We start from the raw sequence: 17,343 nt of genomic DNA, 5'->3' as shown, positions 1-17,343 counted from the left end.
TTAGAGTTCTCACTTTATTTCCACTGAGCCTCACCTATCAAAACCTGCGATGCCATCGTTCATTTCTTGTATACACTCTTCAAGAGACTTCCACTAAACATGAAAGAAAGAAATTTAAGATTGACTCATGGTTAGGGAGCGTCTAGTGAGTTATTGGTAAACGCGATAGCCTACAGCAAGAGAGGAGCGCCAGAGTTGAAAGAGGCTACCAGAGTTAAAAGCACGAAACAAGCAAATATCAGCCTCTCCCCCATACTAGGCCCCTTCTATATTATGCTCCTTCAAAAATTTGTGAAAATCTTTAAACAAGTCCTCCAGAGTTAAAGCGTTAAAAGCAGCTTACTGAGTTTTTTTAAGCCCAACAGTGAAATTTGACTTTATGTAAAGGCAGTTTCCCTGTCAAAAATTCTTTTTGAAACGGTTGTCTCTGGAATTTCGTCCCCTTTGACAGCTTTTTCGTTGCCTTTCAAACGAAAAATGCTTTACAAGAAAATTACAAAAAATTTGACCTTACAAAAGTTATAACAGGACAGCGTTTACTTTCGCTTGGCTTTCCTTTCCTTAGTATTGCCCATTGCGAGTAATGAATGATTAGGCGACTGTTAACTCACTTCTTCATCAAGGAAACCAGAGGTATGATCTCTTTCTTTTACAACTCGTGCCAGTGTCCAACAGACTTCGTGCAGAGCGAACACCTTTCGTTGTAGTACTTTAGCAATATCACCGATGGGAAGTGTCAGCAGAAACGTTCTCGTAAACAAAGGATCGATCTTAAACATTGGAGACAGCTGATGAAGAAGATGTACTGGGCTTCTGTTGGAATATTAATAAAACACTGTGACTGTGATGATCTCGTAATGGCATAAAGTATCTAGTTTGGTCCATCCAGTGAAGAGATTTCTTTCGTTAAAATTAATTTAATTCTTATTATTCTTAAATCAGTAAATATATTTTAGGAGATCTAGGGTGATTATTGTCAATTTCCAGACGTCTTCAAGTATAGTTCCTTTGATCCAATGATAGCTCGGCAGGTGAAATGGATTTGGCAAGTCTGGAAACGGACATATAATAATAATTCAACAGATATCAGATATATTGATAAACTGTTTTCACCTGATGACCTGACGTCACGACAGCCATACTGGTGTCCCAAAACAATTAAAACGCAGCAATGCTGATATCTCAAACTAATCCTGTGGGAGTTGAGGTCTATTCTTATCTAGTACGTACCCAGCCAGCTGTATTCTATTGGAAATCCGCGAATCTATGGGCGATAGTTAACTCGGCTACGTCCCGTTGGCTATTCGCCCTTAGAAATCTTGGGCTTGTAGTCTCACTGTTAAGTAAACACTTTACTTTGTTCCATTAAATTTACATGGATGCTGACCAAGTGAGTGAAAATGCTCTTTATATTGAAACATTAATGAATCGTTCAACGAGAGATCACGCTTTTAGGAGGTGTTTATTTCGGTCTTCATTTTACGAATAATTAATAAGATTTTGTAAGTTTTGGAAAGTTTAGAATTGAAAGTCTCTAAGTTTTTAGGCCCACGATTAGGAAGTGAACTCGATCCTATATATTATGTTTCCCAAGTCCCTTGATCGGTTATGTGTACGCATGAAGTAGATGATTTTGTCCTTATTACCTTTCTGAGAACCAGTCCACATTACTTTTGTCAGTTCTTTTCATTCATTTTCAGGCCCGCTATTTGCATTGTAATACGTTGTTATAATAAACAGACATTGCAATACGTTAAATAACTGAGTAGCATAATTTGCAAATTTCGTTCGCCTGGCCCTTTTTGACTTTGGCAACGTGACATCCTGTAGAGTTCTAAATCATAACTGTGTTTTATTGCCAAAGTTGTGTACCTATAATTTACCACTCCACTTGCAATATCGATCGTTGTAGAGGATCGAGAGCCACTTCCTTGTCCTCGGCCCAAATATTAAACTGAGGCTTTTAAGAATTACTGGATAAAACTCAATTCTTAACCAACAAAAATTCATCTAAAGTCTCTACAAAGAAGAATGTCAATATACATTTTTTTTAATATTAGCAAAACCCATAAGGCCATTTCAGAAATATAAGATAGATACTTCATGAAATCTGGCCTATAACACGGGTACCTGGAAAAAGCAGCTTGCCGCCGAACACTCTGGAAATCCAAGCCTTGTGTTCCCCACCACGAGGTATCTTTTACTGAACTCGGTTCTGAAGTCAGTGTCTCAAAGGAGAATGGCTGAACAGAGTCGGACAGAAAATGAAGCAGGGGCATCGCAAACAGCCAGTGAAAGATACCACGGCGATATTCGATAACGTACATGCAAAGCCGCAACAAGCTGTCGGCCAACGTGCTAGGATATAAAATGCATCAACATTGAAATTAGGTGTGGTATATTGAAAGAACAACCTCCTTTAATTGAGTAAAAAACTTGTAAGTCAAACATCGTAATTATAAACACGATTCGCTTTCAGGAAAAAGAGGAAACAAACAGCGGTTACAACCATAACAAACAGGTTTCGCAAGTTCTAAAGATGTATGATGTAGCATACGGAACATCACGTTTAATATACCATGTGAAGCCTGTTTGTTACGTTTTCAACCGCTGTTTGTTTTCTCTTTCTCCTGAAATTGAAATGGCCGAAAAACAAGAATTTTTATGACGATTCGCTTTTCATTTGCGAACATTCATGTAGTCAGTCCATCGATCAATCATTCGGTCAGTGAACAGATAAATGCATGATTAAGAAAAATGCCACATAGTCAGTGGCACGATATGGCAACTCCGATAAAAAGGTCCGGAGTAGTCTCATCAGGCTTCACATTCATGGCCCTCTGCACACCGGCTGGACGTCGTACCATTGAGTACTGAACAGGCGACTCATTTCCTCTGCGGCATGCGCTTCGTGCACGCTATATATATTAACTGAAAAGAGATATACAGCTTGCATTCTTAGTAAGAATGAGAAAATTCAATATCTTACCGTTTTTGCTGATCTTTAGGAAAGTGAGAAAGTAGAGCATCGTACTCAATGCATTTGCACCTTCCTGACTCGCCATTTATAAGAAGACACTCCAGTAGCTTCTTTAGCTCATCGTCTCCATGAAATGTTAGTTGGTGAAGAATGGCAAGGGATGCAATCATTACGGAAGTAATCAATCTTCTAGCGTGGGATTCCTCGTCATTAATATGAACTCGAAGTATTTGAATATTCCGGTTTAGTTGCGGAAGAAAGTATTCCTGTAGTACCTTTTAGAGCAACGACAAAAACAACAATAACAAACAATGCATTACTCAAAACGTACAACTATTTTTAGGTTCTCTCTCTTATTTTAGCACCTACTCAAGTACAGTCTTCTCAAGGGTTTGTATGCAAAAACGTCTTAAAGGTGACGAGCATGACAAATGCAGTTGTGTGATAACTGAATTGGGTCTGGGTACAACAAGAGTATACAAAAGAAAACTGACAACGAATGCTTCTTGCATTTATCTGTTAAGTGCCGCTCAGGTTCGACGTTTAGCCCTCTAGCGATACACGAACTGTTAGTTGTCAGTTTCAACCTGATTCCGCTGTCCGGTATTCCATTAAATGGTAACAATCGCAGCCTAAACTTAGGGCCTGTTCACATGGACGCGGGAGACCACGGGAAGGTGAGGTACCTCACCTACCCGTGGTAAAGAAATAGCTGTCTTTACATGCAACCCCGGGGACGCGTGGTGAGGTCCAAAATGCAATCGCACGGTCGCTAAGCACGCACACAAACAAAGAACCAACGTTTGTTTTCTTCGTTTGTTCTGATGGAGCTGCTTTTCGCTTCAATGTTGTCGTTCCAAGCAAAACTTCAGTTTGATTCCGCTGATTAGCCTTACTATCCGATTCCACGCTTAAATTGTCGCCAGCACTGTCAATTTCATCGGCGTTTTTGGCGGTTTTGGAGTTGAAATCGTCGAAATAACTCGCCACGCTCGTAACGGTTGGCAGCCATGTTGTTCTGCCGTGTGATTTGGCGGGCTTTGGTGCAGTGATTTGATTACCCCAGTTAGGTGGGTTACCCCACTCCGCAGCTTCCACAAGGAGAAAACTCACCCTACCGAAGTGGGTTACCCCGCACCGGCTGACCGGGTGACCCGCTATGTTGGCGTACCCCACCTGATGTGTGAACCCGATCAAGAAAAAAAGAGAGATTGTATGGATAGATTGGTTACCCCACCAAGGCGGAGGACCTCACCTGCCCAAAGTCCCCCACTTCCATGTGAACAGGCCCTTAGAGTGAAATTATAAGTCAATGATAAGATATTTAACAGACGCAAGAAGACCATCTCTAATTTTCAGTTATGTAGAGCAACTAGTGAGACAATCTCAGATAGTGCAGAGTATAATTTACGGCTCTGATACAGTAGTCACACAGGTCCTCACCCATGCCGTTCTCTGCCTTGGTAGTCAACTAGGCCTTTTCCCCTTTGCAGAATATGAGCGAACAAAAACTTGATAAGACATAATCTTAGCAGTGTGTATGTTTCATGTCTGTGTTTTCTTTCAAGGCCCAAAGATAACTTAAAATTACCGTTTGTTTAGACGGTTTTAAATTTATCGTGGTATTTTATGTTGAGTTTCGTTCATTTTGTAGCAAATATGACAATTTTACTTTTCACGCCAGCGTTTGTAATTTGATACTTTTGTTTTCCTCGCCAATGTATGCAACAAGATACCTTTGTTTCCGCGAAAATATAAGAAAGATGTCTATTTTTTTTACTCACTGCTGGAGATAAATGGAATATAAAAGTTAAATATCTGCTGACTTTGAAAAGTCCAAGAGGAACGATTTTGTTTTACTTAAAACGCAAATTTTCATTTCACCGATCAAAAGAAACTAATCTAATTATCAAATAGTCACGTCGGGTCACAGAATAGTGTGTTCTAATTCTGTTGCCAGCTTTGGTGTTAACAATAAAACCACATCAAACTAATACACAAAGCTATCGAGTAATACAACTGAGGAGCGTTTCAGCAAGAAGTATTGAAGGAAGAGATCTTTACTTGACCGAAATTATATCCCACATCGGTGAGCGAGACACCTCATCGACTGATAAAATTGGCGGTTTCAGTAAGTGCCACGGAATCTGCCCCAATAATAACGAAGTTTCTTTTGTCACAAATTTACTACTTTTACATGTAACTAAAGCGGGAAAGTTTCGGCTGAATATGAACTTTTGGCTCTCTTTCATAGAAGAGGAAACAAAGAAGCTGCTAAGGAGAAGCAATATGTTTCCATTCTTTATTTGAACCCTGGCAAACACACAACAGACGACATTTCTTGAATCGAGCTATGGAAGAATCCAGAAGATGCGAAGCCACAGTAGCGTTCTTTGCAACACAAAAAGGAGAACTGACGTTACCTGAAATATAGCTGCTATCCCCGGCCAAAACGAGAGTGTGGTATCACTCATTACAAAAAATAATAAAAAAAAACGTGCATCTGAACTCGAGAACGGAGTTTATCACACTAGCAATGCTAGAACGCATGCGTCTTACACGTTATGTTCTACCACAAAGAAAAGAACTCAACGTTCGTGGGTAGTCCCGTATCAAATGTATCTTTCACCTGACATACAGTCGACCTTTGACGCTAGCTAATCTGCGCATGCGTTTGGAGCAAATTGCTTTGTTCTTAAGAGAATAGCACCACAAGGATAGCATGAGATTTGCAAAACAATTTATATATATTTGTCATGTTAGCAAGGAAAGTAATGTACGTGTGACGCGTTTTGTGTAATGCACACGGGCACCTTTTAGCTACCCCACCCAGCCCCTCTTCCCACAAGGCTAATTGGTTTATTGAAATTAATTAAATAAACAAACATCAAAGTTTACACCTTATTGTGTTATAGTGTTAGTGCCTTACGGAACAGCAGCCCCCTAAACCATCCCAATAGTGCACTCTGCACTAAACACTAAACGAAACATCCCAAACTACGCGTTTTCGAGTACAAACCTCCATGATATAAAAGCCGTATGGAACTCGAGGAAGAACGAGATCCCCATTCCTGACCTCAGCTTTTGACATGCAATAGATTACATTGTTGATTTCACTCAAGGCGTCATGTGCATTCATCCCTCCTTCATTCAAAGAAATTCTCTCCCATTCTGGGAGCATAGCTATCGTAGCCAATCGTCGGCCTTCAGCAGGGTCGTTTTCGTTGTGAGGGAAGAAGCTGCGAATCGATTCCCAAAATCCAGGTTGACTGAAGATTGCATCATCATACTGATGCCACGTGCCTAAATATATTTAAGAGAAGACTGGTATTAACAATTCAACTAATTAATCGACTGTGAATCAATCAATCAATCAATCAATCAATCAATCATTCAATCAATTAATTAATCATTCTACCAAACAATCATTTAGTGAATCGATTAGGCATTCAGTCAGTCATTCTGTACGTCCATCATTCCATCAATCGTTAAGTCGGTCTGTCAATCACACCTGTATATCAAAGGCATCAGAATCAAATAAAATGGAAACACACAAAATTAAATTGATTCCCTCAGACCAACTAAGAAACAGCCACATGAAGAAATACAAATTATGCACTCATTGAAATCATCATCATGGCTTAGCTTCACTGACGAAGATCTTGAAGGGGGCTGACTGTGGTCTGCAACTCTTTGAAATAAACTGATATAATTCACCCCTTTGACTAATAACTAAAACGAGCACCGGGTTAAAATGTCTCCACGAAAGTTGCGGGCCTCAGCTCGTAGAAGGTCAAACATAGAGTTGTCAATGTTTTTAAGGCAATATCATTTTTGTTTAAGTATCCTTTTATTTAATGAAAAAAAAAAGCAACAAGAGAAAGGGTTACCAAGTATTTTAGTTTATAGTCAGACTAGCTGTGAAAGTCTTTCTTGAAAGACAGTAAGGCCAAAGTTAACGAGAGGAGTTCTAAGGGAGTATAGATGTAATAAGAGAAAACATGTTGTCTCGCGGGAATTTCCTTTACTCTTTCTTACCATTGGCTTTTATCGAACTCTCAGGGATGCGAAGGCATCGGTTGACATGTTCTCCAGCAACGACAGTCCTGAAACCAATAAGACACTCCCAAAGGTCCTTAACAGGCCTGTCTTTTGCAGTTCGTCTTTGGTGTGGTACAACAACGTACTTATACGCAATCGTTCGGGAGGCCTCTCGCAGCGTTAGTTTGACTTTACCTTCCAGTAAGTAGTTTCCACCATGCAGTTCCCTGAAATTTCCAAACAATAGTTCAAAGCCCTGGTCGAAATGTTCAATCATTGGTGAATAAGATATGATCCATGATGTTCTTGATATTACAAGCTACCACAGGAACATGCTGGGTGATCCTGATTTTTTAACTTCAGTCACTCTAGCCAATCATAAAGGACATAAACCATCCAGTGAACAGATCAAAACTCGAACGAAATGATTGTAGCTGACGCAAACCGCGGGAACGAATTCTTTTAAGCCCATAGCGTAGCGCAGTAAAGCAAAACAAATTACTTTTCTTCAGTCAAGTGAAAACCGCTCTAAGGGTGTTTTTGACGTAACTGGTTTACCAGTGACTCGGCATTTGTTCGATATACCATTATTATAGCATGAAGCGATGGGTGCTAAAACTGCTTATGATGTTGAATAATAGTTTAATAAGGCTTAATTTCGTACCATGTCTTAACAGGTCAGTAAGATGATCCCAAAATTTTTCACTCAACAACTTTGGATGATGTAACTCATTTCTTGGGACCGTATGATGAGAGATTTCAGAGCTAGAAGATAACTGTCCGGACACACAAAAAAAAAAAAAAAAAACGAGAAAAGAGTAAAAGATGAGAAGGAACTATACCTTACAGCTTGTATCTCGACTTGCTGTGATGGATTCCAAGAAAAGGGTGAGTCCCCTCTCAAGACGACTTTATCTCCCTGTTGAAAGCTGATGTTAAAAGTTGGTGTCAGCAATGCATGAAAAACAACAGTCATGTACTCCACATTTCCTGCTTTTTCAGGGTTTTTGACGTCTTTCTTCCCCTCTTTGGAATGCACAGCATCATTCTTCGCACCTGTAGACTTCTTGACGTCTTTCTCTCCCTCTCTGTGATGAACCGCTTCTTTCTTTGCACCTTTAGAGTTTTGGACGTCTATCTTCTCCTCACTGGGATGATTGGCCTCCTTTTCTGCGTCTTCAGGCTTTTCGACGTCTTTGTTCTCCTCACTACGATGAGCTGCATCATTTATCACACCTGTAGATTTCGTAACGACTACCTCTCCTTCTCTTGGATGAACAGAATCTTTCTTTACACCTTTACTGTTTTGGACTTCTATTTTCCCCTCACTGGGATGAATGGGCTCCTTCTCTGCCCCTTTAGGCTTTTCGGGATCTTTCTTCTCTTCAAAGGGATGAGCTGCATCACCATCTACACCTTTAGACTTGCCTTTTGTCTCCTTACTAGGATGAACTGCATCATTCTCCACACCTGTAGATTTCTTGGCGTCATCCTCTCCCCCTCTGGAATGAACAGCGACGTCTTCCTTCTCTTCCCTGGGATGAACTGTATCATTTTTTTCATCTTTTGGCTGCTCAACAACTGCCTCTTCCTCACAAGGAAGAATTGCATCACTCTCTGCACCTTCAGACCTGATAATACCACTCTTCTGCTCACTGGGATGAAATACATTATGATTTGCACCGTGAGATTTCTCCATGTCTTTCTCCTCCTCTTTGGGATAAAGTACAACTTTAGACTTCTGTGAGTCTTTCTTTTCTTCTCTGTGATAACCTGCATCATTTCCTGTGCCTTTAGACTTCTCCAAGTCTTTCCCTTCTTCTCTGAGTTTCACAGCATCATTCTCTTTATTGTCAGTCCTCTCAAAATCTTTTCTTTCCTCACCGGAATAAATTAAATTATTCTCTACACCTCTAGATTTCTCGAAGTCTTTCCTGTCCTTACTGAGATAAGCTGCATCATCCTCTGAACCTTTAGACTTCTCGACGTCTTTCTCTCCCTCACTGAGATGAACTGCATCATTGTCTATACCTTCAGACCCTTCAAATTCGTTTCTCCTCTCACAGAGATGTATCTCAACATTCGGTGCACCTTTTAACTGCTCAAGTTCTTCTGTTGCCTTGACAGGTTCATCCTCTGCTTCCGCATCACGAGCAAGGTTCCCAGTACTTGATCTTTTTTGTACAACTTCAACAGTGTCAGTCTCAGCTGAGGTTTGGACACCTGTTCAGGGCAAAGGTAACATTTAGACTTAGTTCACTCAAAATTATAATCATGGCCAACCTTGTTCTGTTAACAATGACAAGAATGGCCCTGTCTAAAGCAAACTGTATTCTTTTTCATTTCTGTTTACGTAGGTGCTACTATGCATTCGACCAAGCAGGCATAATACATACTCAGCTGAACGTTGCCATGTCATGATAAAACTCCCCTTAAAAGGTTTAAGTTTCTGTGCAATCGTCAAATAAAGTTTGATCAGAAACACTCGTAGTTGGCAACACTACTGGAAACACAATGGCATAAATGTACCGCTATAACTAGTAAAAAATTAATGGAAAGGTAAACAGTCAGACATTTACGCGGTACCAACTCTAGAACAAACAAACAGGGCCAACACATTAATTAAGAAAACATGTATTGGAAGCAACAAATAAATAAGTTTAAATACTGTTTTTAAAAGATTTTGTCAATTTTGTTCCAGTTGATCCTTTAATAATAAACTGAGAAATAAACAACCTACAAATGCATCATGGCTAATTGCACGTTCGTTCCTTCAGACCCATTCCCGAGACCCTAGAACTCAATACAACGGATGAACCTAGTTTCTCAACTCACTCTCTGTGAGGGCTAACGCTAAGAAGGAACTTCATGGTGAAAATCCTTAATTTCCGGCTTCAACTTTAGAGTCAGGTTGTCACAAAGCACAAATGATCATGAGAGTTCACATGACCAGGTATCCTTTTCTTTCTCGGTTAGATATTAAATCAAATACCTAACAGTTAAGAGTGGCCGAACCAAATATCTGCAGATGTGTGTTGTCTGATTAAATTGATGGTACTCTGCAGCTGTTTTTCAGTTTCTTATCATTGTCATTTGCATAGCGTCATGCCTCCAAAATATCATGACTCTTCTTACGAAGCATTGATTGGTTTCAACAACAATAAATTTCTCAGTCCGACAAGATCCTGAAGGCGAATTAATTGCTATCAGTGTTATTGAGCTTTCGTTTTTGTGAGTGAAAATTGTAACCCCTTGTGGCTTTGTTCAGTGGCCAAAAATGTGATTTTTGTTACTCAATTGATGGCGTATCACAACTTGTAAACGAGTACACTGAAATATAATTGATTTTTGTTTTGTCTCCAATTACAGTATATTCAAGCTTGTGAACAAAGTGCTCGTACAGCATTTCATAACTTGATCTACCGATTTCGGTTTTCGTTTCTACTTGGTACTGTTTGCCGCACTTTTTCGTAGTCCTAATCATAAATATAAGGACGCTAATCGCTTCCAAAACATCATGATGCAGCAATTTCACTGCGATCTGCCAGTGGAAGTACCAAGAAGGAAGTAAACATTGCAGTTTGAAAATTATCTGCGTTCAGCTAATCAATAGTCTACGAATCGGAATTCTGGAAATGTCAATACACACAGCTTCTTTGATACTGAATCATAAGTTCTATATATTCTACTTGTTACCTGTAACAAGCCACCAATTCAGTCTCGCAATTGATTAGCGTGGTATTTCCAAATACCTTTAATTTGAACAGACGGTCAGGTTATAATTCAGTGACTTGCGGTGTATTAGTTTATAATTCTGTAACTAACCTGCAGCATCAGAAGCCTCGACAGATTGCGCCTTCTGGGAGCTGTTTGTCGACCCTGATACTGTTTTCCTTGCCGATTGGAGACCAGAAAGTTTGCAACCACAATTAGAGCAAAAGCGATGATGCTCTTGGAGTTCGTCGTTCCCACAATCGGGGCACTTCATCGTGACGCGAAATTCGTTTTGAAACCTACATTCTTGACAAAATGTTCTTCAGTTCAATCAATTTAAACTCAGATCACTACATACGTCCTTTTAGCTGTTGGTGTGGAACAAAAACCCTGACGATCACTTGAGGTGTTTTCCACTAAATGCTAAATGAATTCCACGAACCTCTTTATATACGTCGATGTCACCCAGAGGGGATTCTTGGAAATTTCGAGAAAACGACCGGAAAGCGGAAGTAAATTTCGTTGCTCGGCGTATTCCCCAAATTGTTTATTATGCTGCTATGCATCTATCAATTTACATATTACAGCCAATACCAAATAAACTAGGATTGCTAATGTTTGTTCAGGTCTTCAACTAGGTTTTTTCGTTTTACCACCAAACAATCGGAGCTAATTATATAAAGAGCCACAACATTTCTGGGAATTGTTTTTAACGTTATTACCAATAGCCTTCGGATTCTTGGAATTGGGGCGGAAGTCGATTGTGTCAAAAAGGGAATTGATGACCAGAGCCGTTTTTCTTTCGAATATATATCAATATCCTGATGGTATCTGCCCCAAGAGGTATCTCAGCAAGAATAGCCCAAAGTACCAATTCTACTAGTATATGATGAAAAGTATTGTGCACGTATTTAGAAAATAGGTAGTGTTATGTCGAAGGTTTTCTGAAAAGAAATATAAATTTTCAGGGGTTATTAATCGCATCAGTGATCGTGGAAATATCTGTTTCGAGACGAATTCTTCCTGGGGGATTAATACCTTTGTTACTTTAACGGCACTGCTTCTGTTCGCGTTTTTTTTTTTTTTTTTCTTTCTCTTTCAGTTTCATGATCTTGGAGAGACATCCACTTTACGAAAGCTGTTTGTAGTTTAGGATTTTCTTGTTGTTTACAGGCTAGCCGGGGGGAGGAGGGAGGAGGGGGTGATTTGTTGTGGGGAACATGATTGGAGGATTATGTAGCTTTATTTAGCGATGAAAAGGACCTTAGAAGGGGGATACGTTGAGGGGGAATATGTCAACGGGAACATGTCACCCCTTTTTCTCTTATTTTTCATCAGCGAACGTTCGCTCAGGTTTGTGTCTCTTGCGAGTCCTGCTGATCATTGAGCTTGAAGGCAGAGAGGCTTCCAGCTTTCAAAGAAAACCTAGTGAAATGAAAATAGATGGATTGATTTGCTCTATACTTTACTGTTTAGGCTATATATACAAGAAATATATTCATAATTGTCTACATTTACAGGTGGTGGCAATGTTTACATGGAAACGACATACTAAATACAAACGTAAGATGTGATTTTTTGCTAGTGAAAAAAATCTTACAATGACATTTCGGTGAAACTAGATATCAGTCTTTACCATATATGTAAATCACACTTTCATGCATTAAGAACTACATTGGTCAATTAAGAAATGTGTCGGGATGGGGTCACATACGAAACTATTGAATCAAATAAGAAGAAATCACAACTATACAATTCCATTTAAACCCTGACTGACAATTAGGGTCTTGAATATTAGCGACAGCTGAAATCTCCAAGTCTCCATTTTGTACATTTTTCTTAATGCTCAGTTTTAGTTTAGTATGTAGTAAGAATCTAATTTAGTTCTAATTCCGTTCCCTGAAGATATTGCTCGTTGCTTGCTTAAAACGTTTGTTAAATATGTTAGGCAAGAGGCAAGGTAACGTTACATGTATATTATTGAGAGGCCTATTTACATTGAGCTCCAGTCAAAAAGGCAAAATCATATATGATCTCACACAACTGAGAACATAATGATTCTACTGGAAGACAAAACGTTATTCCTTGATAGGTTGAAAGCGCATCGTCTGAAAGTTCGCTTTCATTTTTACATTCGTATAAGGAATCCCAGATGTGAATAATCCAACGCCATATTTTGATTTCCAGATGAATCCAGCTCTCATTAAGCCGTTTAACTATTTCTTTAAAATTTCTCAGTCAGACTAGTGTATGTGATGAATGCTTTTTTTTTTTTAAACTTGGAATTTCCAAGCGAGTCAGTTATTAGTAACTGCTTCTTCTCCTGACGGTAAGTATTGAAGATCTAATCTAAAGAAGCTAAGCTCAGATTAACGGTAGATTTTTACATTTTATTGAGCATACTTGCTACGCATAATTTCGCGAATAATGTCGACCTCAACTCGCCAGAAGGATAAAATGTTATAGGATTTTTAATTTTTGAGGAGTATGATATTTTGGCCCATTCATGAAGAAATACTGATGGAAACCATTTTCTACACGTACAAACTGAATTTTCGTACCAGTAATATTGCAGAGAATTATGAGGCATGATCTTTAGCTGAGGTACAAGACAAATTATATTGGAAATGTTTAAAAGTGCGGAAGCCATGGAGACATGGCCATGTGAGAACATGGAGTGCTAGTGCGCATCGGAGCACAGCGTTTGCGCAATCAAGGATTGTGAAGTGTCGAAATTGCATTTGAGGACAATCTATTAAACGTTCGTAAGGGAAATGTAATATATTGTCAAGAATTACTTGACTGGATCGGCATTAATATCAAATCACGGTACTTTTAGTATATTATCTCGGATAACTTAACAATTCCGTTCCGGTTCTTAAAGGCAACAAGAAGCGCACAAATTCTCTCTACACACAAACTAATACGTTACCTTTCTGTTGTCGATGTAAGCCTAAAACCCCTTAATAAAATAGTCTAAGTCCATCTCAGCAAACTGGAAATGTTTATCTAGTCGTTCAGTTGTCTAAAAGCAATTTCTACATGTGTTATCGTCTCGATCTTATGGACTCTAAATATTAATAATGCAACAAAGTGTCGAAAACATTTAAAACAACCTTCAGTTTCTGCGAAAAAGTGTCCCTTTTTATGTTCAGACCTACCGTTTATCAGCAATAGACAGTCATGAAAATAAATAGATAAATTAATAAATAATAATAATGATAACAAATCGAGATTTAATCAGTTGTGCTTTGTAGTCTGCACCTTTACATATGTGTCTCTCTTTGTGATCGGTATGGCGAGTACGGAGGTAAGCTCCTGCACTCCGTGCTTGTGGTGTGTTGTGTGGACGCTAGCGCATCTTTCCTGGACCTTGAAAACCGCTCCTTCATCAGCTTAAGCACTCGGGTCTTGCAGATGAAAGCCACGAATACGTATACTCCTTGAAGAGTCGTGAGGATTACGAAAGGGTAGACAAGCGCTTTGTGAATGAGCTCCGCACTGAAACTGAAAAACCAAGTAAAGCCCATCAGGGAAATCAGGCGCACGTAGATTTTTAGGACGGCTCGTTGGTCCTGTCGGGATGATTTTACCCTGCGTGTCTGCGTTCTTGCATTGTTGATGGCCCACACGGTATGAGAAAAGGCTATAACGTTGTACAGAAGGACACAAGCTATCGGTGTGGCAAAGGCGACGATCTTGGCATTGCTGTTGACTAGCCAGCAGGCGTCTTGGTTACCATAACCGATGAAAACAACGTGAAACTGATCAAGCAGGACACAGCCGATGACAAAAAGCAGTGGAACACCCCATGCCGAGCAACTGTAGGAAAGGAATCGCAGATTCCGACTCTGTCCAAGAGAACGGCTAGGAGCTTTGGAAATCTGACTGGAGAAGGTTCGGCGAGTGTCAAAGGCTATAACGGCAGTGCACGCAAAAGACACCAGAATAAGGTAGTGAATAATGGCTGCTATGACACTACAAAAAGTTGGCTTGTCGGTGTCTCCAGAACCAAAGAGCCACATGAACTGGGCTAGGAGGAGGGCCAGGCATAAACTCATCAGGTTTTTACCTGGAAGTGTTCCCCGAAGCTCATTAAAGATACAGTGTATCAGCAAAGTTAAGGCAAGCGCACAAATTGATAGAGAAAATCCAACTATGGTAAAATATCGCAGGAAAGTGCTTTCCAAAGCAGTTTTCGTCTCAGGGTAAGGAATTGCTGTAGTGTAAGGAATTGCTGTATAGTTAGTGCAAATCCAAGCCTTTCCAAGTTCATCCACCACGTTATATTCTTCCTTTGTGTATTTTTTGCCTGTGCTGGTATGCAGCAAACTATCGTTAGCTACAATCCTGTACTCCGAGCTACTAACCAGCAGCAGCATGAATGGACACAAAACGGTAAATTTAGATCTGCACACAACCAAGGAATCGTTGCTATTGTTATTGTGCTTGATGAAAAACTTGTTTGGGGGAAGCAATTCTGCAGTTTTGTTTCCAATACCGTTTACTAAAGCCTGCCCAGTTGCAAGTAGAACGAATTCTCCCGGAGCAAATTCTTCTGGCTGTGCACAGGATAACTGCCTATGAGTGATCCTAAGGACTATCCAGGTCTTGTTTGCAATTACAATTGGGAAGGATTTGTTAAAGTTTAGGATGACAGATACATTCAAAGTCTCGTAAGATACATTGTTTTTGGCAGTTTTCATACTCCCGGAGTACAGATTGAAATTAACGGCGGTGGATCTGTCTTCTTTCGCAATAGATATGACATCAATTTGCGAAGGATCTATAGCAAAACTCGAACAAATGGCGTGGTGAAATTCTTCTGCACTCACAGCCCATTCGCTCTCGTCTGAAGGATGCATCCAGAGTTTTACACGGTAGCTATCGCAAACTGCCTGGAACAGTTTGGAAGGATTCACAACAGAACCTGTTTCGCATGTCTCCAAGTGCGGATCGAACACTTTGTGGGTTGGACAAGTTGTCGTAATCGAACTAAGCTTCGGCTCTCGGGTTCTTTGATCTTGGTTCTCTTTCTGGTTGAAGTCCATGATAATTTCAAATGATTTGGGCTTGAAAAGATCTCCTTTTTCTTCAGGACCACACTGAGAAGTGTTCAATGAAATACCATTGCAAAGCAGACAATGAATGTTTTTGTAGTTCTTTACCTGTGTTTGCGAAAAAACCAGTCCACTTTTGCCGTTTATGCATCCGTCTTGATGCTCATTGGCGAGTGAGCATGTAGATATCATTGGTAAACAAGTTCGTATTTTAAAATTTTTGTTAGGTCTTAGGATCCTAGTGGGGCAGTACTTTAGAAAAAAGTTTAATTTCTCCTCGTCGCTGTAGTATGAGGGAGGAGCTCTGATATTACAACGAAACTTTAACTGCCAAGAGGGTAGAAGAATGGCAGGCTCATTGTTACAAATGCCACAGTAAATATTTCTGTATTGCGTACCGTCATTTCGAATGAGGCTAGCCACTGGAATATCTTCCATGATGTTTTTGGAGGTAAATGATCGATTGGAACTCTTTAACCCTGCCAGACATTTGCTGCGCACGTCCTCATTTCCATTCCAGTTAGCTGCACAAGTTGTGATCATGTATATGCCTTTTTTCTGACCAAACTCAGTGGATAATTTCACACAGGAATAATTGTAATTCCTGCCGAGTGGAATCCCTGGATTCACAGGCTTTGGCTCGCACAAATTCGTAAAGTCTGCGCAACAATCCTGAAACGTCAGACAGTCTTGATCACAGTGGCAATGTGCAGCATCACCATCAAGATCATCCCCTTTAAATGTCTCGTTATCGCATCCTTCGCGACAGGAAAACTTCAGAGGACAAGTGGGAGGAAAATCGTCCTCTCGAGCTTGCAGAACTGTCGTTGGAGTTACAGTTGTTGCGTTGAGTAGCAATTGGGAATCAGTCACAGAGGACACGCTTACTTCACTTGAATTCTGCAGCGCCTGCAGAAAGGCTAAATGGGAGGTAAACAACAGAACAAGAATTGACGAGCCAACGGAAACCTTCATCATTGTCCTTGCCTGACGAAACGTTTGTTGACTACGATGATGCCGATTCCGACGATCCCTTCGAGTACGTGATTTTTGATGTTTGCCTTATTCGAGGCTTATTTTATACCTCTGGTAAACCGTATATCGTTGTTACGCACTGATTAATTGTTTCCTCTTGACGTCTGACAAAGATTTAATCTTGAGCGTGTCGTGATCCACGATGCCTCTTCTGATCTCTATTCGGTGATATCATTTGTTAACATCATTTCATTTCCCAGAATGTTCTTTTTCCGTTGCAATCAGGCAATCTGCCATCTTTAGGAGCTTTCTCGGGTGAACAGAACGCATGCTGATAAGAGCAAGATATTTTAATGAAATATCACCCTCATAACGTAAGCTTAAAACAAAAAGTAGCAAAAGAGTGTGGGCAACCGGCCTATTTTGCCATTTTGTTGCTGTCAATAATGTGTTTTCTTTTGCACAAACTGCGCTCGTTGATCCGATTTTACATTCATCAAGCGTTCAAGGGGTTAAAGTTGTGGTGGTTATCAGAGAGAAAAAATAATTTCCTGAACAAACTTATTGGGTAAT

General features: G+C 40.0%; 3 protein-coding genes across 3 annotated transcripts in view; all 3 read right to left on the bottom strand.

The window, feature by feature from the left end:
* The window catches only part of LOC145476414 (E3 ubiquitin-protein ligase rnf213-alpha-like), a 72,995-nt gene extending 64,954 nt beyond the window's left edge, over positions 1-8,041 (bottom strand). Inside the window, exons 1-7 of the mRNA XM_081455380.1 lie at positions 7,864-8,041; positions 7,019-7,248; positions 6,000-6,283; positions 2,990-3,255; positions 2,125-2,358; positions 612-813; positions 35-93 (exon numbers count right to left, since the gene is read on the bottom strand). Of these exons, the coding sequence (XP_081311506.1) occupies positions 35-93; positions 612-813; positions 2,125-2,358; positions 2,990-3,255; positions 6,000-6,283; positions 7,019-7,248; positions 7,864-7,997 (1,409 nt within the window). The 5' untranslated portion in view covers positions 7,998-8,041. The remainder of the gene's footprint in view (positions 1-34; positions 94-611; positions 814-2,124; positions 2,359-2,989; positions 3,256-5,999; positions 6,284-7,018; positions 7,249-7,863) is intronic.
* On the bottom strand, positions 8,020-11,252 carry LOC145481073 (uncharacterized). The gene is made up of 3 exons (XM_081459497.1): positions 10,847-11,252; positions 8,078-9,244; positions 8,020-8,045 (listed from the first exon to the last, which is right to left on the bottom strand). Exons 1-3 carry the CDS (start codon positions 11,007-11,009, stop codon positions 8,020-8,022), a joined length of 1,356 nt encoding a protein of 451 aa, XP_081315623.1. The 5' UTR covers positions 11,010-11,252.
* Positions 11,253-11,669: 417 nt separating this feature from the next.
* Positions 11,670-16,923, bottom strand: LOC145492257 (uncharacterized). The gene has a single exon (XM_081471637.1). It carries the CDS (start codon positions 16,771-16,773, stop codon positions 14,002-14,004), a length of 2,772 nt encoding a protein of 923 aa, XP_081327763.1. The 5' UTR covers positions 16,774-16,923; the 3' UTR covers positions 11,670-14,001.
* Positions 16,924-17,343: the final 420 nt, after the last annotated feature.

Source organism: Orbicella franksi, chromosome 1 (assembly GCF_964199315.1).
Source record: "Orbicella franksi chromosome 1, jaOrbFran1.1, whole genome shotgun sequence".
Lineage (NCBI taxonomy): Eukaryota > Metazoa > Cnidaria > Anthozoa > Scleractinia > Merulinidae > Orbicella > Orbicella franksi.
Note: the sequence above shows the minus strand (reverse complement) of the source record. Positions and strands in the feature narration are given on the sequence as shown.